The sequence below is a fragment of the Diaphorina citri genome, unplaced genomic scaffold (assembly GCF_000475195.1).
Source record: "Diaphorina citri unplaced genomic scaffold, Diaci psyllid genome assembly version 1.1 scaffold873, whole genome shotgun sequence".
Classification (NCBI taxonomy): Eukaryota; Metazoa; Arthropoda; class Insecta; order Hemiptera; family Psyllidae; genus Diaphorina; species Diaphorina citri.
In genome coordinates, this window is record NW_007378305.1 from 55,264 (window position 1) to 77,856 (window position 22,593).

The 22,593-nt window shown below is 39.2% G+C and overlaps 6 protein-coding genes and 1 long non-coding RNA gene across 8 annotated transcripts; 4 read left to right on the top strand and 3 right to left on the bottom strand.

Moving 5' to 3' along the window:
• Nucleotides 1-1,015: 1,015 nt before the first annotated feature.
• LOC103512683 (uncharacterized protein PFB0145c-like) lies at nt 1,016-1,792 on the bottom strand. Its single transcript, XM_008477461.1, has one exon. It carries the CDS (start codon nt 1,790-1,792, stop codon nt 1,016-1,018), a length of 777 nt encoding a protein of 258 aa, XP_008475683.1.
• Nucleotides 1,793-2,381: 589 nt separating this feature from the next.
• On the top strand, nt 2,382-4,631 carry LOC113468850. Its single transcript, XM_026826084.1, has 3 exons — nt 2,382-2,966; nt 3,767-3,970; nt 4,602-4,631. The coding sequence occupies exons 1-3, from the start codon at nt 2,382-2,384 to the stop codon at nt 4,629-4,631; spliced, it is 819 nt and encodes a 272-aa protein (XP_026681885.1).
• Nucleotides 4,632-4,938: 307 nt separating this feature from the next.
• LOC103512684 lies at nt 4,939-8,999 on the top strand. The gene is made up of 9 exons (XM_026826085.1): nt 4,939-5,091; nt 5,252-5,538; nt 5,658-6,066; nt 6,310-6,466; nt 6,585-6,752; nt 6,928-7,335; nt 7,784-8,347; nt 8,628-8,959; nt 8,991-8,999. Exons 1-9 carry the CDS (start codon nt 4,954-4,956, stop codon nt 8,997-8,999), a joined length of 2,472 nt encoding a protein of 823 aa, XP_026681886.1. The 5' UTR covers nt 4,939-4,953.
• A 490-nt stretch (nt 9,000-9,489) lies between these two features.
• On the top strand, nt 9,490-13,815 carry LOC103512679. 2 transcript variants are annotated; one of them, XM_017445496.2, is made up of 4 exons: nt 9,490-9,546; nt 10,023-10,168; nt 12,694-13,195; nt 13,540-13,815. In XM_017445496.2, exons 1-4 carry the CDS (start codon nt 9,501-9,503, stop codon nt 13,764-13,766), a joined length of 921 nt encoding a protein of 306 aa, XP_017300985.1. In that variant the 5' UTR covers nt 9,490-9,500; the 3' UTR covers nt 13,767-13,815. The 2 variants fall into 2 exon arrangements, with proteins under 2 accessions (XP_017300985.1, XP_026681888.1); XM_026826087.1 differs by having other exon boundaries at nt 12,694-12,833; nt 13,217-13,815.
• Nucleotides 13,816-14,705: 890 nt separating this feature from the next.
• Nucleotides 14,706-16,308, bottom strand: LOC113468852. Its single transcript, XR_003392455.1, has 2 exons — nt 15,664-16,308; nt 14,706-15,273 (listed from the first exon to the last, which is right to left on the bottom strand). It is a non-coding gene; the product is annotated as an uncharacterized LOC113468852 (long non-coding RNA).
• Nucleotides 16,309-16,356: 48 nt separating this feature from the next.
• On the bottom strand, nt 16,357-18,502 carry LOC103512680 (leucine-rich repeat protein soc-2 homolog). Its single transcript, XM_008477458.3, has one exon. The coding sequence runs from the start codon at nt 18,247-18,249 to the stop codon at nt 16,501-16,503; it is 1,749 nt and encodes a 582-aa protein (XP_008475680.1). The 5' UTR covers nt 18,250-18,502; the 3' UTR covers nt 16,357-16,500.
• A 500-nt stretch (nt 18,503-19,002) lies between these two features.
• On the top strand, nt 19,003-20,185 carry LOC103512685 (TBC1 domain family member 5-like). Its single transcript, XM_008477463.2, has 3 exons — nt 19,003-19,331; nt 19,550-19,702; nt 20,020-20,185. Exons 1-3 carry the CDS (start codon nt 19,234-19,236, stop codon nt 20,183-20,185), a joined length of 417 nt encoding a protein of 138 aa, XP_008475685.1. The 5' UTR covers nt 19,003-19,233.
• Nucleotides 20,186-22,593: the final 2,408 nt, after the last annotated feature.

Genomic DNA, 22,593 nt, shown 5'->3' on the forward strand with positions numbered 1-22,593 from the left:
ACGAGCAGTGACCAGTGTTATTATAGATAAATTTTTTGTAGCCAAAACTAAATTTCAGCCCAAAGTCTGACCTCAACCTTATCAAAAATATTAGAAAAATGTGTGAAGAGAAGACTAGTCCGCTTCCTCGATGAGAACGAAATCCTCAATAACGCACAGTATGGGTTCAGAGAAAGAAAATGTACTAATGACGCCATACTGGACTTAGTAGAGGGTGTCTACCCTATTTTGGACAGTGGTGGTAAAGGTGCGGCTCTCAGTCGCTTTCAATTCGGTGGAACACTCAACTCTTATCCAAACATTGTCCAGAATAGGAATTCAGGGAACACAACTCAAATTTTAGTGAGAGGAACATAGTGATTTTTTTTTTGTAATGAGAACTGATCTTCCCTTTTTTTTAATGAAAAATTACCTTCCTATAGGTGGCTACACCATTTTTTACGTACTTATGGGATTAAGCGTTAAACTGCGAGAAATCGGATGGTTTAATTGGACTAAATCCTCAAACAAATAAACAGACAAACTATTGGTAAATCAGAGCACTCTTTATTCCTTAGAATATGGCGTGCTGTATTCTCACACCTACTAACGCACTTTTCTCCATTTCCCAGCTTCTTATTAGCTTTTGCATCTCCCTAGAATGTATGGGCTATAACAAAATTTCACAATTGAGGTAAATATGTATTTTTTAGGTTTTGATTCAAAAGCTGAAAAAAAGGAAGGTTTTCTTAAACCTGTATTTTCATTAACCACGAAAATATTTTCGAAAAAGGTATTATAGACTTTGATTCAAAAGCTGAAAAAAAGGAAGGTTTTCTTAAACCTGTATTTTCATTAACCACGAAAATATTTTCGAAAAAGGTATTATAGATGAGAAGGAATGATAAAAGTAGAAAGAAAGGTTGATGATATCGGGGGTTGAATAAATAAAACAAACAATTGATTAGCAAAAAATTAAATTTTAGAAAAACGAAAATGGACAGAATAAACGGTGAGGAAGGTATCTTGTTGATATCTACTTGGAGAAAGTTGAGGAAGTGGCAGATAGGTAATCATCTGCATTCTCACTCAGTTGAGGAGGGACGAGTGTCATGTAGGTTTCCAGGTCTCGCACGTTCCGGATGACGTAGATGCGTGAGGATTCATTCTTCCTGATCATGATCTTACAATCTCTGACCCAAACGAACTTATACCCATTCGCCTCCTTGAGCTTCTTCGCCTTGAAGAGAAGGTCTTGATTGGCCTTAGTTAAATGCTCGTTTATGTAGATTTTCTCCTTGTACAGTTGTTTGCTACGGGATGCAGTCGTCCACTTGTCTCTCACGGATGTGTTGGAAAGTCTCACTACGATCGGTTTAATCTTGTTCTTCGCCAAAGTGTTGACCCTGTGCGCTTTATGCACATCTTTCATGCAATCTGGAATTCCAAGTTTGTTTCCCAGGGTTTCTATAATTTTGTACACATCTTCATTCTTTTCTTGTTTTACTCCATTGATGATAATATTACTAATTCTTTGTCTTTGTTGTAGTTCACTTATTATCTCCTTGGATTCAACTGATTCTTCTTTCATCTTCTTGTTCTCGTCTTTCACTTGATTCAACTCCTTCTGAAGTTCTTCGATCTTTTTCTTCTGGGTTTCCACTACTTGCAGTACACGATTCATCTTTTTTTCCATGTCTTCCATTCGACTATCCATCTTCTTCAGTAGATTCATCATTTCCCCATTGTCTTTGTCTTCATCAATCTCGATTACACTATCATCATTCTTGAACTTCTTACTTCCACGGCCCATGATAGATAAGTAGGTATTCAAATAAAACACTTTCCACACAGCACGGGGAAGTGCGGGGGAAACAGCTTCAGAACGTAACCTAGGCAACGGAATCCAGGCAACCGACTGTTATTGATTTTTCACTATCGTATCATACGAATTTTCGACTATTAAAAAAATGCTAAAAAATGATATTTACAATCAAAAATCTGCTGATTTGACCAAAGAAATCAAATCCCCGATACTAAATCTGTATCTATGCAAAAAATCACAAAAGAGATCGAGTCATATTCTTCCGTACTCCAGAGATATCCCCCCTTGGTTTGATAACACCTTTTTACCCGATTTTGACTTTCAATTGAGCTCTTGTAAAAAAGCTAACACTTCCCCATTGGCTTACCAGCAAAAATTTCTCGATATTATTAGGTCAAAATACTCTACTTATGTGTTATGTTTTACAGATGGCTCCAAGTCCGCCACCTCCTCCAGCTGTGCCTTTAGTGTCGATGGCATTCTGTCAGCCAATATGTTGAATTCTATTAACTCTATCTTTTCAGCCGAACTAATTGCTATCCTCCTCTGTCTCAGGTCCATCATAAATCACCCTGCCATGAGATTCTTAATAGTCAGTGACTCCATGGGTTCCCTATCTGCCATAGCCAATCCTTACTTTTCCTGCCCTATCATCTCCCAAATCTATTCTGCATGGAGCAACCTAAAAGCTGTGGGGAAATATGTCAAACTGATATGGTGTCCCTCTCATTGCGGCATTCGCGGCAATGAGGCCGTAGACCAGGCAGCTAAAGATCCTTTATCTATTATCCCCCGTGATCATGGCAATGTCGCACACCTCAATATATGCACACCTCAAGACTTTAAACCTTGGATTGCCAAACTAATCAAGACCCAATGGCAGAGGTCGTGGGACGATATTCCTAACAACAAACTCAAGAGGATAAAACCGAAAATCGAGGAGTGGCCATCCAGTCAAAGGAGCACCAGGATGGAGGAGGTGGTGCTCACGAGGCTCAGGATTGGCCACACACGACTGACCCATAAATATTTGTTCACCCGTGAACCTCAACCTGTGTGCCAATGTGGGGAAACCCTCTCCATCCAACACATCCTTGTCTGCCCCACACATGCCCACATCCGCTCCTCTTTGCCCTCACCTCCCTCCCTATCTGACGATGCTGTGAAGTAAGGTACTTGTGCAGAAGTCACGTCCGTGGAATATTGCTACCAAAGGAACTGGCACAAACGAGCAGTGACCAGTGTTATTATAGGGTTAGGTTAAATGCAAGAAGGAGTTTCCACAATTGGAGCAGTGATTGGTGCAGGGTGTCTACCAGACTGGAAAACCGGGAATTGTCAGGGAATTTCACGGAGACTGGAAAAGTCAGGGAATTCTCAGGGAATTTCTCAAAAAATTGACAAAAATCCAAAAAAGTCAGGGAATTTTTCAAAGCCTAAAAAAAGAAGAATTTTCGGTCCATAAAAAAGTGTGCAACCTTGAAGGGGCAACTCATATTTTCTCGAAAAAATTTCGCCTGTGGCGCTGTAATTTTGTGTTTTATAGAAATGTATTAGGGGAAATTTTCAAAGCCTAAAAAATGGAAAAAGAATTTTTGGTCAGTAAAAAAAGTATGCAACCTTGAGGGGGCTACTTAATTTTTCTCGCAAAAATTTTGCCTGTGGCGCTGTAATTTTGTGTTTTATAGAAATGTATTAGGGGAAATTTTCAAAGCCTAAAAAATGGAAAAAGAATTTTTGGTCAGATGCTTAACACAATTAAAATTCCTCCTTTTTTTATGGTTTTTACAGGTTAGCATTGACGTGGTAACCTACCATGAAAGCGTGCGTAGGTGACCTCTTCAATGCCAAACTGTTCAAACAATAAACCCATTTATTTAGACCTGAATTTTGAATTTCATTAAAAGACTTGAAATTTTGAATGTTTTTCCTTTCTCATTTTCCAATTTTCCCTCCCCCTAGATCACCAAGAAAACCCTATTCGCGGGTGACTCAGAGATAGATCAGCTGTTTCGGATTTTCCGCACTTTGGGTACCCCTCATGAGGACGTTTGGCCGGGGGTTAGCAAGCTGCCCATCTACAAGACAGACTTCCCCGAGTGGCGGCCGAAAAAGTTCAGCGAGATTCTCAACCTACCAGACCCTCTGGCTGTAGATGTCTTCTCGGTAAGTTTTTCTATGTAGTTTTTCCTCTACTTTTCCATCCCTCTCCTATACCACCAGGATAAACAAGGTATATTCTATTCTATTCTACAAGTACCTAAAAACGGCTTTTTTCTCTGTGGCGTATAATTTCTCTAGTAGCGCGGTCAAACTTTCTTGACTTGGCGGGGCGGAGCGCTACCGCCCTCCTTGAACTGACTGTAATTCCAATTTTGAAGAAAAAAAAAATCCGGAGCACAGATGGGTCTTAAAGGGTAAAAATAATAATACCTTCCAGTCTTCCTTTGTCTATAGCTATTTTCCTTTATTTATGTGCCAAGTTATAAATATGATTTGAACACATTTTAAAACATAAATGAACTGGTAAAAAAAGAACTATTGAAAAAAGGGACCAAATATCTTGATTTAAATAGAGAGTATAGAAAGATCTTTCTTAAAGGCTGGTGTACACGCTACAATTTGTTGCCCATCAAGTTAGACGACAAATTAACCAACAAATCGTAGGGTGTGAACCATGCTTAAAGAAAGAAAGAGGGAAGAGAGAGAGAGATGTGTAACGTTTACTAGACTTAAGTACATCGTAACATTACCAAAAGATTGTATTATTATGAATTATTTTTGTAAACATCGCTAGCAAGCGCCAATGAAAATTGTAACGAACTAACCCGGGCATTTTGTAGAAGAAACAACAGTGGACCTCTTGGTAATGTGTTCAATGACAAAGTAAATGTCAACAAAGGATTTAATGATAAAATGAATGGTAACAAAGGATTGAATGATCAAATGAATGCCAAGAAAGGATTTAATGATCAAATGAATGTCGACAAAGGACTGAATGATCAAAATAGTAAACACATTGAGGACAACCTGGTTGACAATATCCTCAAGCACACTAATGAAGCAAAGGCCATGAACGTAGACCAAAGGGTTGAAAACATGCTTTGTCTAGTGGATAATAAAGAAACAACAAAGGATTGAATGATCAAATGAATGTCAACAAAGGATTTAATGATCAAATTAATGTCGACAAAGGACTGAATGATCAAAATAGTAAACACATTGAGGACAACCTGGTTGAAAATATCCTCAAGCACACTAATGAAGCAAAGGCCATGAACGTAGACCAAAGGGTTGAAAACATGCTTTGTCTAGTGGATAATAAAGAAAGATGATCAAATGAATGTTAACAAAGGACTGAATGATCAAAATAGTAAACACATTGAGGACAACCTGGTTGATAATATCCTCAAGCACACTAATGAAGCAAAAACCATGAACGTAGACCAAAGGGTTGAAAACATGCTTTGTCTAGTGGATAATAAAGAAAACAGAAAAACCGCAATCAACAATGGAAACTCACAAGCTTTAAAAACACCGCTCCAAGGCAGGACAACCCATGGCGGTCTGAGCGCAACCAAGAAACCTACAACTCAGGGCAAGACTAGCGGGCAGTCTCGGAACTATCTGGTGAAATCAAAATTCAACACTAGCACTGCCAGAAACCAAACCGGGTCCAGCTCCAAAGGAATTCTAAGACCAAGTAAACTGGGAGCTCCAGTGGAGAATATGACCAAAGGATTGAGCAAATGAAATCAAAATTCAACACTAGCACTGCAAGAAACCAAACCGGGTCCAGCTCCAAAGGAATTCTAAGACCAAGTAAACTGGGAGCTCCAGTGGAGAATATGACCAAAGGATTGAGCACGACTGTGAACAGTGTAAACTTAACCAAAAGCGCGCATGGAGTTCATAAAATCTACCAGAAATCAAATGAACATTTTCTCGCTGGCATGACTACCAACAGGGTGTGTACACCTCGCAAACAAGAACAGTCAAGACCTCTCTCCGAACAGCGAAGTGATAGCAGATCCAGAATCCCAAAGTACGTGTACTCGTCACCTGTGCCCAAATCTAGCAGAACGCCAGCCAATAGAAACGTGGACTGGGCTGCTCGCTCCCTATCTTGTCCCAAACAAACTTTGACTCAGAACAAACGATTGGACTGGGGTAGCTCACATATTTACAAACCTGGAAAGAAGAGTTCAAGTCCCGAAAACGCTTCTGCGGCCAAAGGTGGCCAAACGAAAGCGGGGACTTACCAAAAGATAGGAAAGAAGAGTTCAAGTGCCGAAAACGCTTCCGCGGCCAAAGGTGGCCAAACGAAAGCGGGGACTTGCCAAAAGATCACTACACCGTGCGCCGTACCTCAACGTCAAAATCTACCAAAAAATACTGGAGAGAATACCAAATTTATCAACAACCAGGAAAGTGTCCCCAACTCTGTAAAATCGGTCGGAGAAACGAAGGAATTTTTCGAGAATGCAGCCATCAGTCCTCTTTACCAAAAGATCACTACACCGTGCGCCGTACCTCAACGTCAAAATCTACCAAAAAATACTGGAGAGAATACCAAATTCATCAACAACCAGGAAAGTGTCCCCAACTCTGTAAAATCGGTCGGAGAAACGAAGGAATTTTTCGAGAATGCAGCCATCAGTCCTCTTTTCAAAAAATACTGGAGAGAATACCAAATTCATCAACAATCAGGAAAGTGTCCCCAACTCTGTAAAATCGGTCGGAGAAACGAAGGAATTTTTCGAGAATGCAGCCATCAGTCCTCTTTCATCACCACCTGATAATATCATCTGTGAGCACACATCTCCTGTTACTGATAGTTCCGCACCTCGGGAATCTGTATCTGTATCAGTTCATGGCTCACCTGACGAAATTGTGACGCCTCCGGATGTAACAAATTGTCCCGATGTACTCATACATCTCAACACAACTTCCGCTTCCATGCACGCTGACAAATCCTGTCTGTTTGAAAAAGGAAACGAGACCGACCCAAAGGCAACAATCGACAAAGCAAACCATTTCCACCGCCCCAGCAAACCCGTAACCGTCCCAGAAGATCTGTATATCTTGCGACAAGACATTCCTAACAGCAACCGTGGTAGAAACTTCAGCTTCCATGCACGCTGACAAATCCTGTCTGTTTGAAAAAGGAAACGAGACCGACCCAAAGGCAACAATCGACAAAGCGAACCATTTCCACCGCCCCAGCAAACCCGTAACCGTCCCAGAAGATCTGTATATCTTGCGACAAGACATTCCTAACAGCAACCGTGGTAAACCAATCAATTTTATCAAGAGAAACAAGGAACGGCTGAAGAAAATGGCGCCGAAAAATCGTCGAAAGAAATCGAAAAACAGGGGCGCGGATGGGATACAGATGTTTCGAAATTCGATAGTGATCGATAGTCGATATTTGATGATTGTGAACAGAATTCTGGAAGAGAATAGGGCCTGTACCTGTCGACGGGAAAACGGAGTGTTTAAAAACAAACCACCGTGTCTGGCAAATAAAGGTGAGTTCGTATTTTTAAAAATACCGTGCTTCTATTTTTACCAACCAGAGAGCAATAGATCTTCAATGGAAAGAAAATTCACATGGCACTTTAAGAATCCTCAAGGTATTTTTAAAAATATCGTGCTTCTATTTTTACCAACCAGAGAGCAATAGATCTTCAATGGAAAGAAAATTCACATGGCACTTTAAGAGGTTTAATATGAGGGACTCTCAAACAATAACCACCAGATTTTGTAGAGGTAGACGGTTGACAAGAGGATAAGAGGGTAATCACCTTGAGTACTTGTTTCCACTTGCCTCCCATGTTAGAATGCTGTATCTTGACCTCTATGGACCTCTAGTTGTGCTTTAATTTAATGAAAAAAAAAAAAAAAAAACAGGCGTTTGAATAGAATTAGACAAATTTAGGTGGAGAACCCAAATAAATTTATCTCCTTCAATTCCAGATCGTCTGAATAAGGCCAGCCAACCAGCGCCTGTCAGTGACACAAACATCTACGTCAAGTTCTCCAACTTCCAACAACTCCACACCGCTCTCTCGCGGGAAACGCCAACACTATCCGCAAATGAGTTGGAAAACACTCCGAAATCCAACGGAGAGAGAAAGTCAAACACGAGTCAGAAACCCAACAAGCTGGATGTTGGAAGAGATATCTCTGAAGAATACCGTGCTAGAAAGGATCGATCTGTCAAAGACGACAGAACTTCCGATCAGAAAGCCCTCAGATGTCACGAACCACATGAAAGCTGGAGTAACCCAAAATATGACACATCCAATAACGTCCTCAAACCCAGTGACCAATCTAATCAGTCGGAAAACACTCATCAAAGTTGCTTCAAAGATATTAGTTGCTCCAAGAACGCGTTTAATATTCAATCAAATCAGTTGTCCCACAGTCAACACTCAAGTTGCTTCAACGATCTTGGTCGCTCCAACGCGTTCAATGTCCAATCAAACGAGTCTAAAAGTCCTTCCAAAGCTAGTCGTGATTCGGTTGAAATCGTCCAACCCGAACCTGCCCGAAGTGCCAGAATCAAAGTTGCTTTAAAGATATTAGTTGCTCCAAGAACGCGTTTGATATTCAATCAAATCAGTTATCCCACAGTCAACACTCAAGTTGCTCCAACGATCTTGAAAGAACGCGTTTAATATTCAATCAAATCAGTTATCCCACAGTCAACACTCAAGTTGCTCCAACGATCTTGGTCGCTCCAACGCGTTCAAAGTCCAATCAAACGAGTCTAAAAGTCCTTCCAAAGCTAGTCGTGATTCGGTTGAAATCGTCCAACCCGAACCTGCCCGAAGTGCCAGAAGCCAATGTAGCAGTCAGGGTGGCGTATCCCAAGGAAGTGTGACGGGGAGCTCGTTGCTGTCTTGTTTCAAAACAGATAGCTCCTGGATTGCGAGATACAGGAATGAACGATACCCGAGCCTGGACTGTCTGACCGATAGTCGTGCGAACAGCTCTGTAAAATCCACGGATAATCAAAGGAGAGGTCCTGTGAAATTTGGAACCGATAATGAAATGAAAGGTTCTGTAAAATCTGGGATGGACGACAATGAAAGTCAAGGTCCCGGAAAATCTACGTTTAGTGTTCAACCAATGCCTGTTGATCATCCTGTGAAATTTGGAACCGATAATGAAATGAAAGGTTCTGTAAAATCTGGGATGGACGACAATGAAAGTCAAGGTTCCGGAAAATCTACGTTTAGTGTTCAACCAATGCCTGTTGATCGTGCTAATCATGGTATTGAAGTAGTAAACGATTTTATGAGACCTACAAATGACATTGTAGATTCGGGACGGCAAAATACAAAGGTGAACAACGACAGTGAAAGTCAAGGTCCCGGAAAATCTACGTTTAGTGTTCAACCAATGCCTGTTGATCATGCTAATCATGGTATTGAAGTAGTAAACGATTTTATGAGACCTACAAATGACATTGTAGATTCGGGACGGCAAAATACAAAGGTGAACAATGCGACTGGTCGTTCCTTAGAAACTATTGAGCCAAATAAAACAATCGATATAGACGAGAAATCCGTCGAACATCAAAAGAAATCTTCACAATGTATGATGCGTCCAACAACGTCCCCAAGCTTTCTGAGTTACGTAAGAAACCAAACTTTTCCAGGGACAAAATCAGGGAAATTCAGTAACAATGTCAGCCATGAGGACTATTGAGCCCAGAAGTCCTAACCATACTGGTAAGTTCCAATAGTATTCTGCTGCTTGCTGTTCTTTGTAAGGAAATTAGGGCTAGGGTTCATCCCAATCCCTGCTATCGTACACAAAGAGCCCACTCTGAGGCTTAGGTGTAGGGGCTAACAGCCCTAAACTGCCCTAAAGTTGGGTTCAACTTATACGAATCTAGATTGGGTTAAGACTAATCCCTGCTATTGAGAGCCAAAAGCAGATCGTACACAAAGAGCCCACTCTGAGGCTTAGGTGTAGGCGCTAACAGCCCTAAACTGCCCTAAAGTTGGGTTCAACTTATACGAATCAAGGTACTTATCATTTTTTACCGCTAAGTAATGCATATCTACAAGCATTATGGGTCTCTACAAAAACGAATTTTCCTCCATTTCTCAGAAGGTTCAACTTATCATTTTTTACCGCTAAGTAATGCATATCTACAAGCATTATGGGTCTCTACAAAAACGAATTTTCCTCCATTTCTCAGAAACGAAGAAAATGGGCCAGCCTCTATTGCAAGTCATCAAATTGGAACCCAATATTGTGGAAAGGTCTCCAATCCTTCTGACGGATTATAGTCAATCTCCATCCAATAAAAACGAATTCAGTTCGATTGAATATTTGGAAACAAAGGTAAAATTCATAGATGAGCCCTTTCTTTGACTTTTTTTTTTTTCTCCACTATTCAAATAATGACAACTACTAATTATTATAACATCACTGGAGAGGTAGTAAAAAATCTAAAACAGACTACACTAGGCGCACGGCAGTGCGCCAGGCCAAGTTCCGTTATAACATCACTGGAGAGGTAGTAAAAAAATCTAAAACAGACTACAGTGGCATAACATACATACCTACTTAGTCAAAACGGTGCTTTTGATTACAAGCATGGATTTCCAACGGCTAATTATCTAGGCACACGGCAGTGCGCCAGGCCTAGTTCCGTTATAACATCACTGGAGAGGTAGTAAAAAATCTAAAACAGACTACAGTGGCATAACATACATACCTACTTAGTCAAAACGGTGCTTTTGATTACAAGCATGGATTTCCAACGGACTTTAGAACCAACTCTTTACTTCCAGGAGAACATGGCTAACGTCCCTAACATCGGGTCTGACAGACCCATAACACTGGTCCCAATAGACAGACTACAGTGGCATAACATACATACCTAATTAGTCAAAACGGTGCTTTTGATTACAAGCATGGATTTCCAACGGACTTAGAACCAACTCTTTACTTCCAGGAGAACATGGCTAACGTCCCTAACATCGGGTCTGACAGACCCATAACACTGGTCCCAATAGAGACTAGCACCAACTCTTTATTTCCAGGAGAACATGGCTAACGTCCCTAACATCGGGTCTGACAGACCCATAACACTGGTCCCAATAGAGAACCTTCTGTCGAGCCAATACAAAAAGTTCACCCAAACCGAACCGGCTTCGGGTGAAAACTCCCCGATTGATCTAACAACTGGAATGAGAACCAAAATGGAATTCCAGCCCAGCAGACGTACGTTTGGAAGTAAGTTGTTATTTTGGAGACATTACAAGAATGGGACAATAATTTGGTCTCATTTTTACCTACATTTATCTAAAAAAAAAAGTGTGAAATGTTTATTTCTGTTGGTAATTCGGTGTTGACGTGGCCTGATCCTGGTATTTTTCTTTTCATTGACAAAGGGGCCTTAAGGCCCAACCTTCTCCAGAGTCCCTTTCGGATTTAATTCGAAATGTTTAAAAATATCTTCCTTTCAGAAAGCCAATAATTCAAGCCACAACGTTCAAACCAAAATAGTGAAAGTTGTTTGGATGGTATTCTAAATGTGGAAACGGATGATGCAAATGACGAAAGGAAGAATGCTCTGAGTGAAAAGCTGACGGACGTACGTTTAGAAGTAAGTTGTTATTTTGGAGACATTACAAGAATGGAACAATAATTTGGTCTCATTTTTACCTACATTTTTCTAAAGAAAAGTGTGAAATGTTTATTTCTGTTGGTAATTCGGTGTTAACGTGGCCTGGTATTTTTCTTTTCATTGACAAAGGGGCCTTAAGGCCCAACCTTCTCCAGAGTCCCTTTCGGATTTAATTCGAAATGTTTAGTAAAGAAAAGTGTGAAATGTTTATTTCTGTTGGTAATTCGGTGTTAACGTGGCCTGGTATTTTTCTTTTCTTGACAAAGGGGCCTTAAGGCCCAACCTTCTCCAAAGTCCCTTTCGGATTTAATTCGAAATGTTTAAAAATATCTTCCTTTCAGAAAGCCAATAATTCAAGCCACAACGTTCAAACCAAAAGTGACAAATTTGACAACCAAATGAGGAAAGAAAACATTCCAAATGTAATAACCATCCCAATACCAGAAGGTAATCAAGCGATCAAGTCCCCGAACTTATTATTTCAAGCTTGTATAGAACAGAGTGTGAATGCAATGGGCTCATTATCATTCAACGAAAACACTCCCAAGAGCATGGACAAGCTGACAAAGTGGCAGGAAAATTACGACAACTATAACCAAGGAAAACTGATGCTAGCAAGCGCCAATGAAAATTGTAACGAACTAACCCGGGCATTTTGTAGAAGAAACAACAGTGGACCTCTTGGTAATGTGTTCAGCTTATTTCAAGCTTGTATAGAACAGAGTGTGAATGCAATGGGCTCATTATCATTCAACGAAAACACTACCAAGAGCATGGACAAGCTGACACAGTGGCAGGAAAATTACGACAACTATAACCAAGGAAAACTGCTAGCAAGCGCCAATGAAAATTGTAACGAACCAACCCGGGCATTTTGTAGAAGAAACAACAGTGGACCTCTTGGTAATGTTGCTAGCAAGCGCCAATGAAAATTGTAACGAACCAACCCGGGCATTTTGTAGAAGAAACAACAGTGGACCTCTTGGTAATGTGTTCAGTGACCAAGTAAATGTCAACAAAGGATTTAATGATCAAATGAATGTTAACAAAAGATTGAATGATCAAATGAATGTCAACAAAGGACTGAATGATCAAAATAGTAAACACATTGAGGACAACCTGGCTGATAATATCCTCAAGCACACTAATGAAGCAAAAACCATGAACGTAGACCAAAGGGTTGAAAACATGCTTTGTCTAGTGGATAATAAAAGAACCAACTCTTTACTTCCAGGAGACCATGGCTAACGTCCCTAACATCGGGTCTGACAGACCCATAACACTGGTCCCAATAGAGAACCTCCTGTCGAGCCAATACAAATTCACCCAAACACAACCGGCTTCGGAGGGAAACTCCCCGATTGATCTAACAACTGGAATGAGAACCAAAATGGAATTCCAGCCCAGCGGTCTTGGAAGCGCTTTCAGTGCAACTTACTCCGAGTTTGAGCCCAGTTTGGACCAGGCGTTCAGTTCGACCAGACACGAAATCAGTACGCAAACAGGAACCAGCTATACGCCCAAATATCCGCGGAAAACGCTCTCGTTCAGAGACACACCGGTTGGGAAAACACCCAAAGAAACACCAAAGATTCCCAAAAATCCACCCAAAGAAACACCGAAGTTTCGCAAAACTCCAGCCAAACAAGCACTCGGAGTCCGAAAGACGCCAGCCAAAGAAACACTAGGAGTCCGAAAAACTCCAGGGAAAGACATTTCAAGGACAACGTGGAGATCTCAAGCGAAAGAAACCCCTGGAGAACCAAAATCGAATTCCAGCCCAGCGGTCTTGGAAGCGTTTTCAGTGCAACTTACTCCGAGTTCGAGCCCAGTTTGGACCAGGCGTTCAGTTCGACCAAACACGAAATCAGTACGCAAACAGGAACCAGCTATACGCCCAAATATCCGCGGAAAACGCTCTCGTTCAGAGACACACCGGTTGGGAAAACACCCAAAGAAACACCAAAGATTCCCAAAAATCCACCCAAAGAAACACCGAAGTTTCGCAAAACTCCAGCCAAAGAAACACTAGGAGTCCGAAAAACTCCAGGGAAAGACATTTCAAGGACAACGTGGAGATCTCAAGCGAAAGAAACCCCTGGACGGGAAACGCCGGCCAAAATCCCGGTCAAAACTCCAAAAACCGCCAAAAATATGAAGCCCTCTACTTCCAGACTGCTGCTGAAATCTCCAAAGCTCCGTGTGCAATCTCCAGGAAGAATGTCCTCTAGAGCTTTCCTGGCTTCGAGTACGCCCATCCATCCTACCATTTCAGCACATCGATGTGTGAAAGAAGAACCTCTGTAGATATCACGCGATGCATGGGAATTTTAATTGTTTAATCACCGCGACCGCATTTAATCGTTTTTGTAGATTTTTATGGGCAAAGGTTTCAACACTCGTTGTTTTCATTTCGCATTCTTGGGAGTGGAAAAAGTGCTTTTATACGTCTCCAGCGTATTGAATTTTCAGTGTCAAATTTAAGATCGACTTCTCTACTACATTCGCTTCAGCTGTTTTTTATGGGCAAAGGTTTCAACACTCGTTGTTTTCATTTCGCATTCTTGGGAGTGGAAAAAGTGCTTTTATACGTCTCCAGCGTATTTTAGACACTAAAAAAAGGAATTCAATTTACATATTTTCACTTGACTTTTTCATGTTGCTGTTTAAAATATGAATCATAGTTCCCCCCGATAAGGAATACAATACCTTGGCCAAATATTCTGAGACTTTTTTTTAATTTCAATTAAAGATTAAAGAAACAGAAAACACTCGACTTTTTTTACATAATACGTAGAACATCAATAATAATTTAATTTGTAATACGTTTTATAAAGATAGAGATGTCATAAATAAATGGCTATCATTATGAATCATAGTTCCCCCCGATAAGGAATACAATACCTTGGCCAAATATTCTGAGACTTTTTTTTAATTTCAATTAAAGATTAAAGAAACAGAAAACACTCGACTTTTTTTTACATAATACGTAGAACATCAATAATAATTTAATTTGTAATACGTTTTATAAAGATAGAGATGTCATAAATAAATGGCTATCATATCGTATTTACAAGGAGACGTTGGAAAGTAGTGTAGAAAAAAAAGAAAGGTAATTTTAGGTCTCTATAAAAGGTACCTATTTTTTCATATCACAATTTTGTTTTGTCAAATGCGAAGTCCTTTTTCATGTACTCTTTTACCATGTCAAAGTGGAATATCCTATTTTTTCATATCACAATTTTGTTTTGTCAAATGCGAAGTCCTTTTTCATGTACTCTTTTACCATGTCAAAGTGGAATATTTCTTTTTAAATTTTTTACTTGGACAAAGTGGAATACATATTTCTTTTCCGAATTTTTACCTTAAAAAACTTGGTTATTAAATATATAATATATAATCAAATGCCTCAAGATTCACAAACACAATCTTTTTGTCTAGTGGAATCCTTTTCTCACTGTTCAGAACATGTAACGTACATGGAAATCCCAAATGAAAATAATTCTAACTAAATGTCTCAAAGAGATACAACTGTTTTTCACATTTAAACTTTTCAATTATAATATGAAGTTTTATCAAAAGCCAACAATAGAAGGTCAATTGAGTGGAAAAAAAAACAAAAAAATATATATATATCAACTCCCATGTTAGAAAATTAGGATCTGACTCATTGACTGAGTACCTAGTTCACTGAAAAGATAAAGTCCTTTTTTATGACTCACTCACTGTTTATACAATTCCATTACATAGATTCTTATACAAACCTAGTGATTACTCAAATATTAAACTATCAACCAAACTACCAAATATATCACTCAACTATTTTCACTTGACTTTTTCATGTTGCTGTTTAAAATATGAATCATAGTTCCCCCCGATAAGGAATCCAATACCTTGGCCAAATATTCAGAATTTTTTTTTAATTTCAATTAAAGATTAAAGAAACAGAAAACACTCGACTTTTTTTTACATAATACGTAGAACATCAATAATAATTTAATTTGTAATACGTTTTATAAAGATAGAGATGTCATAAATAAATGGCTATCATATCGTATTTACAAGGAGACGTTGGAAAGTAGTGTAGAAAAAAAAGAAAGGTAATTTTAGGTCTTTAGCACTTTGACCGCCAAGGCCTTTTTGCTTGTGTTAACCCCCACGCCAAGTTTTCTCGCAGTGTCTCGCATATGTGCAAGACAGGCACTTCAATTTTCCTAAAGGAATATTCTAGTTCATTCTTAATAACATAAAATAATTGAATAAATATGGCACAACATTTAGAAGAAATAAAAATTTCAAGCAAATCAAGTTGTAAAAAAAAAGTTTAAAAGTAACTTAATCTAATAAAAACCTTATAATGCCAGTATTGATGAATTAGAATCAAGACCATGGGATGAGCCATCCTTTTTCCATATGAGTAAAAAGCAAAAAAAGGCTAACACCATGTTCCTGACTAGAGAATATAATAAGTAATGTACATGAAATATTTTATTTACATGAAAATAATACCTTTTCCCCAACATATCTAAATTTCATATCAGCAAACAAAAGAACTTTGTAAAAGTAAGTTCACACATATGAATCAGTTGGTATGACTCACCAATAGCTCGGTATTGGAAGATGTTTACTGGGTTCAAAGTATGATGTGAGTCACTAGTAACTTGTTCTAGGTACTGAAGTAAATTACCCATTTTACTATCACAAGGAAAAAGTGGACTTGAGAAATAGATTTTGTAAATAATATTGAAAGATGTCATAGGTTGTATGTTCTTTTTTTAACTTGTAAAAGTTCAATTTTTAAAATTAAATCTTATGAGAGATAGAGAGCAAGAAGGTAAGCTCTGAAAGACCCTGGCTTTTTTTAACTTGTAAAAGTTCAATTTTTAAAATTAAATCTTATGAGAGATAGAGAGCAAGAAGGTAAGCTCTGAAAGACCCTGGACAAATTTCTATACTATTACAAAATATACTGTTTTAAAATCCATTGGAAATGCATGAATTATTGGATTCTACAACAGCACTTTGAATTTTATAAATCTGATCACATGGTACGGTAGGGTCCTTGCATTTTTAAATAACGAATGATCAAGGAAGGACCACCTACAACAATTTCACTAGGGATTTGAGACAATGGACAGTTGTCTAAACTCATGATCTGAAGATTTGAACAGAGAGCCAGCTCAAATGGAATGTTGTTCAAGCAAGTGTTGTCATTCAAATACAGGGTGTGTAAATTTTCTAGAGTACCAATTTCTTCTGGAATACTTTGTAGATTATTTTCTCCAACAGAGAGATATGATAGATTGGTTAAGTGACCAATGGCACGGGGTAATGAGACCAACTGATTTGACTGTAAAATCAATCTTTGAAGTTCTTTGAGAAAGCCAATCTCATTTGGAAGACTTTCTAGCTTGTTTTCCTCCAAATCTAAACATTTGAGCTTCCTCAAGTTACCAATACTTGATGGCAACTTTTTCAACAAATTATTAGAGAGAACCAACACTTCCAAATTGACTAGATTCTGAATGTCTTCTGACAACTTGGATATTTGATTTGTTCCTAGGTTGAGTTCTGTTAGTCCTACCCAAGTTCCAAGATCTAATGGCAGAGAAGTGAGCAGATTATCTTTCATGTTAACTTTGGAAAGATTTTTGGCCCTAGAAAATATACCATATGGAATTTTATCAATTTGATTATGCTCAAAGTTGATACTATAAACTGATGTAAACTGTGTGGGACCCCCTGACGGATATGCAGTAAACTTGTTCCGAGATAAGGTGATGTTATTTATTGAGGTCAGACTAGACAAGAGACCATCAGGTAAGCTGGATAGAGCACATCCTTCAACATTAAATTCATTCAGATGTACACACTTGCTGAGAGTTTCTGGTACAGATTCCAATCTGTTGTAGCTTAGCCTTAGTCTTGTGAGATTAATGAGGTTGCCCAGCATGTCAGGGATATTAACCAGTTCATTATGTTGAAGATCTAATGTAACCAACATGGTGCAGTTACCTATCTCCTTAGGTAATTCTTCTAGATGATTATGAGCTAGATCTAATGTCACTAGGTTTTTCAATTCCCCTAATTCAGGAGGCAATTCACGGATCTTGTTATCACGCATGGAAAGCATACTCAAGTTACTAAGATACTGGATGTCTGGGTGCACTGTTTTGATGCGGTTAAAACGTAAATACAGTATTTTCAAGCTAGTCAACTTATATACAACCATAGGAAGTTCATTTAATTTATTATGTCTTAAATCTAATACTCGTAACTGTTGCAGATTAGCTAGTGAGTCTGGCAGACTAGTGAGAGAGTTCTCTGCTAAACCTAGACAAGTCAAGTTAGTAACATAACCTATTTGTGAAGGCAGGCTAGCTAGCTTGTTTCCATAAAGGTACAATTCTTCTAGGTGGGTGAGCTTCTCAACACTTGGAGGCAGGTGTGTAATACTCGACTTACTCAGATCTAAATTCAGAATGTTTTCCTCCTTGCATCGTAGAAACTCTTTCTCAATATTCAAGTCTGCTTGAATTGGTTCTTTCTTTTTAGTCGTGGGCTTGGGTTTGTTTGACTCTGGATGTTTCACAGTTACAGTCTTCTTCACATCCACCCCACATTTTTTGTTATCTTTCTCAGGCATATCTTCAAAGTACCCGTACTCATCTGACCTGCTGCTGTCTGAATTCAGCAAGGCAGTGGAACTTTCCTCTCTGTAGGACGCCAATCTTTCTGCAGCTATACGACTTTCAGAACTTGATCTAGCTTTGGGTTTGTTTGTTTTCATACTGTAATGTCTATTCTTGGTAGAGATTTAGAATTTGAAATTCTGCCAAAGAACCATTGTTATAACTCGAGTAAACAAACACTGAGAACACTTCTATTATTAGGTACCTGAGATCAAGTTGAATTTTAACACCCAAAGGTGCAAGACAGTAATTTTCAAAGTTAGTAGCTTGAATCAACACTGAACACAGAAAAAGAAACAAGAAATACAGGCAGAAACAGAAAGCTAAAATGTTCTGGATGTACAAGAAAAAAAAAGGAAAAAGAAAAATCTAGCGACCTTTGTTTACTTATCTTCCCTTTTTGAAACAGCTGATTATAAATGAGGGCAGCCTGTGAAACACTAGGAGTCCGAAAAACTCCAGGGAAAGACATTTCAAGGACAACGTGGAGATCTCAAGCGAAAGAAACCCCTGAAAAAGAAACAAGAAATACAGGCAGAAACAGAAAGCTAAAATGTTCTGGATGTACAAGAAAAAAAAAGGAAAAAGAAAAATTAAAAGAAACAAGAAATACAGGCAGAAACAGAAAGCTAATAGCTAAAATGTTCTAGATGTACAAGAAAAAAAAAAGGAAAAAGAAAAATCTAGCGACCTTTGTTTACTTATCTTCCCTTTTTGAAACAGCTGATTATAAATGAGGGCAGCCTGTGATGGCAGCGCAAATGGCAGTTTAAGATCCGTTTACAACCTAAGTTTGGGCTTCACTTTTTTATGAACTGCGCTCATTCTCGAACGATTTTTTACCTCCAGATTTACGTCATTTCTTATCTCCTCAGCGGGAAAATTCAAATTAAATCTTTGAGAAAGTAATGTTTTTTTGGTAGATTTTTTTACAATTTACAAGAACTTTTTGCGTTCAGCTATGATGAAGATTGAAGGGTGATGAAGGATTGGGATAAAAGCTCATAATTTTCAATTTGTTTATAGATCCTTACCTAAAAAATTAGTAGTGCTTGAAAAAGTTGAGTAACACAATCAGTGCAATGTTGGATCCAGAGGAAATAGCCGAGGAAGTTGATGAAGATGAGAGAGTATCGGGAGATAGCAAGAATGATAACATGTTCTCCTTTCTCAAATACTTGTAAGTATGAATACTGAAATGATGATAATATGATCAATGAGGCATTTTCTTCTGGGTCAAGTTGAATAGGCTAAATTTGGTGAGGTCATGTAAAACTCTGTGGGTTGAAATGTCAAAAGACTGTGTGCCAAATATAAAGTTTGCCTTTTAAATTTTGGGTAATTATTGGCACATTGGAGAACCTATGAAGAGATTTTGTAAACTCCTCAATGTTACAGAAAAGAGTGGCAGTGTTTCTACAATCCAGAATATCGGAAAGAAATTCATGAGAATTCACTTCATGGAGAGCTAAGATCTTCCAGTTTCCGCAGTGTGTGCTGGCAGATGTTGTTGAATATTCTGTCCTATGAACAAAGTAATCAAGACCCAAAGTGAGTACCTATAGACAAAAAAAAAAAATCAAATCAAATTATGAATTATTTGTGATAAAGCAGAGCACAACTTTACTTACTGGATATCACAACACTTTTATCTTAAAGTTCCTCCTTTGCTATCAATTTCCATATTTTTTAGATAATTTTCTTACTCTGGTAATGCTACTACTTGACACTACTCAATTGAAGTAGCTGGGTACTTAATTGTCCTTACAAGGCTGAGTGCACCCTAAACTCCAAGCACTTAAATCTGGGACCTCCAGCATGCAAACTTAGTGTGATGCCCAATCGTTTATACTTTTTCCCTCCCTCAGCAAAAACAACACTGAGGCTAACCCTGCAGCTACTCCAGATGAGGATCAGAAAGGCACCCAGAGTTGTGTAGAGGAATGGAGTGCTCGTATAACAGAGAACAGGTCTGCGTATGAGGAGCTGAAACAATCTCTTGCTCTAGATCCAATGAAGACCACTTTCACTTGACATCCCTATTAGGTCAGCCATTCACCACCAGGTAGACTCAACAGGTACTCCTGACACCTGATGAGCACACTCACTATCAGGTAGACCAGATCAGGTGTACCTGTCGTCAGGTTAACCCGATAGTGAGTGGCTGGCCTAAGGTGTAACAAATAAAGAATTTTGTGAGTGGGACCTATTTGAACCACAAATCACCAATCGATATGAATTTCCTATTGGCAGGAGAACATGGAAAAATGGAAATTTAAATAGGCCATAACTCCGGCCCTGATTGTCGGATCGAGCTCAAACTTGTACCAAATACTACGTAAGAATTTTGTGTGGGATAAATTTAGCAAAGTGTTCTACGCTTTATCAACATGAAATGCTGTGAATATCACTAAAAAATTTATAAATTTTTCCTCTTGTGTTTACAGGAAACAGGTCTCACACTAAGTGCCCAATCTCAACTCATCTACTACAGGGACATCATGTGTTCAAAATTTAAATAGGCCATAACTCCGGCCCTGATTGTCGGATCGAGCTCAAACTTGTACCAAAGTACTACGTTCTTTAAGGCCTTTGATATGATGTATCACAAGTACGGGGTTCTTAGTTAAGATTTTAAAGTTGGGCCCCCTAGGGCCAACCCTGGCTCCGACCTAAATTTTCTTAGGTACTTTGAAAAATTGAATTTTAAAAGATAAAATACTACCCTAAATTTCAGATTCTCATCTAAAGTTAGCCACTCAAAAAATATTCATGAGTCCCCGGACTTTCTAAACACTCTGTATATGTAACGCCAGGACTTAAAGGGTTAATCTCCTATTTCTTCCCGTATTGTTCACAGAGTGTGTGGTACAAGCATTTCTGTGATACCGAGTTGAAGACCGTGATCCGACAAGACGTGGTCCGTACATTCCCAGGCTTGGACTTCTTCCGTAACAACGAGCACATACAGGATATCATGGTGGCCATATTGTTTTGCTACGCTCGCAACGTTCTTTAAGGCCTTTGATATGATGTATCACAAGTAGGGGGTTCTTATTTAAGATTTTAAAGTTGGGCCCCCTGGGGCCAACCCTGGCTCCGACCTAAATTTTTCAACTACTTTGAAAAATTGAATTTTAAAAGATAAAATACTACCCTAAATTTCAGATTCTCATCTTTAGCCACTCAAAAAATAGTCAAGGGTCCCCGGACTTTATAAACACTCTGTAGATGTAACGCCAGGACTTGAAGGGTTAATCTCCTATTTCTCCCCGTATTGTGTCACAGAGTGTGTGGTACAAGCATTTCTGTGATACCGAGTTGAAGACGGTGATCCGACAAGACGTGATCCGTACATTCCCAGGCTTGGACTTCTTCCGTAACAACGAGCACATACAGGATATCATGGTGGCCATATTGTTTTGCTACGCTCGCAAATATCCACACATGTGCTACAGACAGGTAGAGTAGAATTCTATAATTCCAAATACCATGCCCCCCTTCCAAAAGAACCTAAATAAGTTCCTAGTGTTCCTACTTTAGGGAATGACTGCCAGTTTAACAAGCCTAGTCAAGGTTTTTCAAAAGGATTCAAGCTGGTTCAAAATAACAAAGTGAAGTCCTTATTTTATTTGATTGTGGTTAAGGACGATCCAATTCAACAGGTCTAGAAGCCTAGACATTTGTTAGAGACCCAGGCTAGACCTTTTTATTCACTAGGTACCTACATGCCTGATTTCCCGGACTTTATAAACACTCTGTATATGTAACGCCAGGACTTGAAGGGTTAATCTCCTATTTCTCCCCGTATTGTGTCACAGAGTGTGTGGTACAAGCATTTCTGTGATACCGAGTTGAAGACGGTGATCCGACAAGACGTGATCCGTACATTCCCAGGCTTGGACTTCTTCCGTAACAACGAGCACATACAGGATATCATGGTGGCCATATTGTTTTGCTACGCTCGCAACCAGTAGTACGCGCCCAGATGGTCACCCATCCGGATACCAACCACACGCAACGTTGCTTATCTTTAGTGATCCATTAGGAACTATCGCCGCGCTCTGCTGGCTTCAGAATGTTCGAAGCTCTTGTGGTGAATTTCACCAATCTTCTTCTTAGCCCCCAACAGCCCTGCTAAGCCTATACAAATCAAATGGGACTTAACAGACGGTTAGCTTTACAGGCCTTCTAAGGACGGAAAAAATATTGGTGAAACCCACCCTTAGTGTGTAATAGTTTATTGTGTACTGCATATCTCAATAAAAAATCAACTAATTTATCTTCCATTTCCTCTTATCGCCAGGTGTGTTCTATGCTGGAGGCAGGCCACCTGTCACCTCCACGCTCCCTGGTGGAGATGGCGGCCGAGGCCAACGAGTCTCGCCTCCACACCCCGGCCTCCTCCCCTCTCCCATCTCAATAAAAAATCAACTAATTTA

What these genes read in the sequence shown, in the direction of transcription:
- LOC103512683 (XM_008477461.1), bottom strand. Translation starts at nt 1,792, where the DNA reads ATGGGCCGTGGAAGTAAGAAGTTCAAGAATGATGATAGTGTAATCGAG.
- LOC103512680 (XM_008477458.3), bottom strand. Translation starts at nt 18,249, where the DNA reads ATGAAAACAAACAAACCCAAAGCTAGATCAAGTTCTGAAAGTCGTATA.
- LOC103512679 (XM_017445496.2), top strand. Translation starts at nt 9,501, where the DNA reads ATGTCAGCCATGAGGACTATTGAGCCCAGAAGTCCTAACCATACTG. An exon ending in CAGAAGTCCTAACCATACTG is followed by an intron (nt 9,547 to 10,022) that starts GTAAGTTCCAAT and finishes TCCATTTCTCAG; the next exon opens with AAACGAAGAAAATGGGCCAG. An exon ending in TTGAATATTTGGAAACAAAG is followed by an intron (nt 10,169 to 12,693) that starts GTAAAATTCATA and finishes CTTTACTTCCAG; the next exon opens with GAGACCATGGCTAACGTCCC.
- LOC113468850 (XM_026826084.1), top strand. Translation starts at nt 2,382, where the DNA reads ATGAGATTCTTAATAGTCAGTGACTCCATGGGTTCCCTATCTGCCATA. An exon ending in CCTCCCTATCTGACGATGCT is followed by an intron (nt 2,967 to 3,766) that starts GTGAAGTAAGGT and finishes CCCTCCCCCTAG; the next exon opens with ATCACCAAGAAAACCCTATT. An exon ending in TGGCTGTAGATGTCTTCTCG is followed by an intron (nt 3,971 to 4,601) that starts GTAAGTTTTTCT and finishes AAACATCGCTAG; the next exon opens with CAAGCGCCAATGAAAATTGT.
- LOC103512684 (XM_026826085.1), top strand. Translation starts at nt 4,954, where the DNA reads ATGAATGTCAACAAAGGATTTAATGATCAAATTAATGTCGACAAAGGA. An exon ending in ACTCATACATCTCAACACAA is followed by an intron (nt 6,753 to 6,927) that starts CTTCCGCTTCCA and finishes CCGTGGTAGAAA; the next exon opens with CTTCAGCTTCCATGCACGCT. An exon ending in TTCGGTTGAAATCGTCCAAC is followed by an intron (nt 8,348 to 8,627) that starts CCGAACCTGCCC and finishes AAATCGTCCAAC; the next exon opens with CCGAACCTGCCCGAAGTGCC.
- LOC103512685 (XM_008477463.2), top strand. Translation starts at nt 19,234, where the DNA reads ATGTTGGATCCAGAGGAAATAGCCGAGGAAGTTGATGAAGATGAGAGA. An exon ending in TTCTCCTTTCTCAAATACTT is followed by an intron (nt 19,332 to 19,549) that starts GTAAGTATGAAT and finishes TCAATGTTACAG; the next exon opens with AAAAGAGTGGCAGTGTTTCT. An exon ending in CAAAGTAATCAAGACCCAAA is followed by an intron (nt 19,703 to 20,019) that starts GTGAGTACCTAT and finishes TCCCTCCCTCAG; the next exon opens with CAAAAACAACACTGAGGCTA.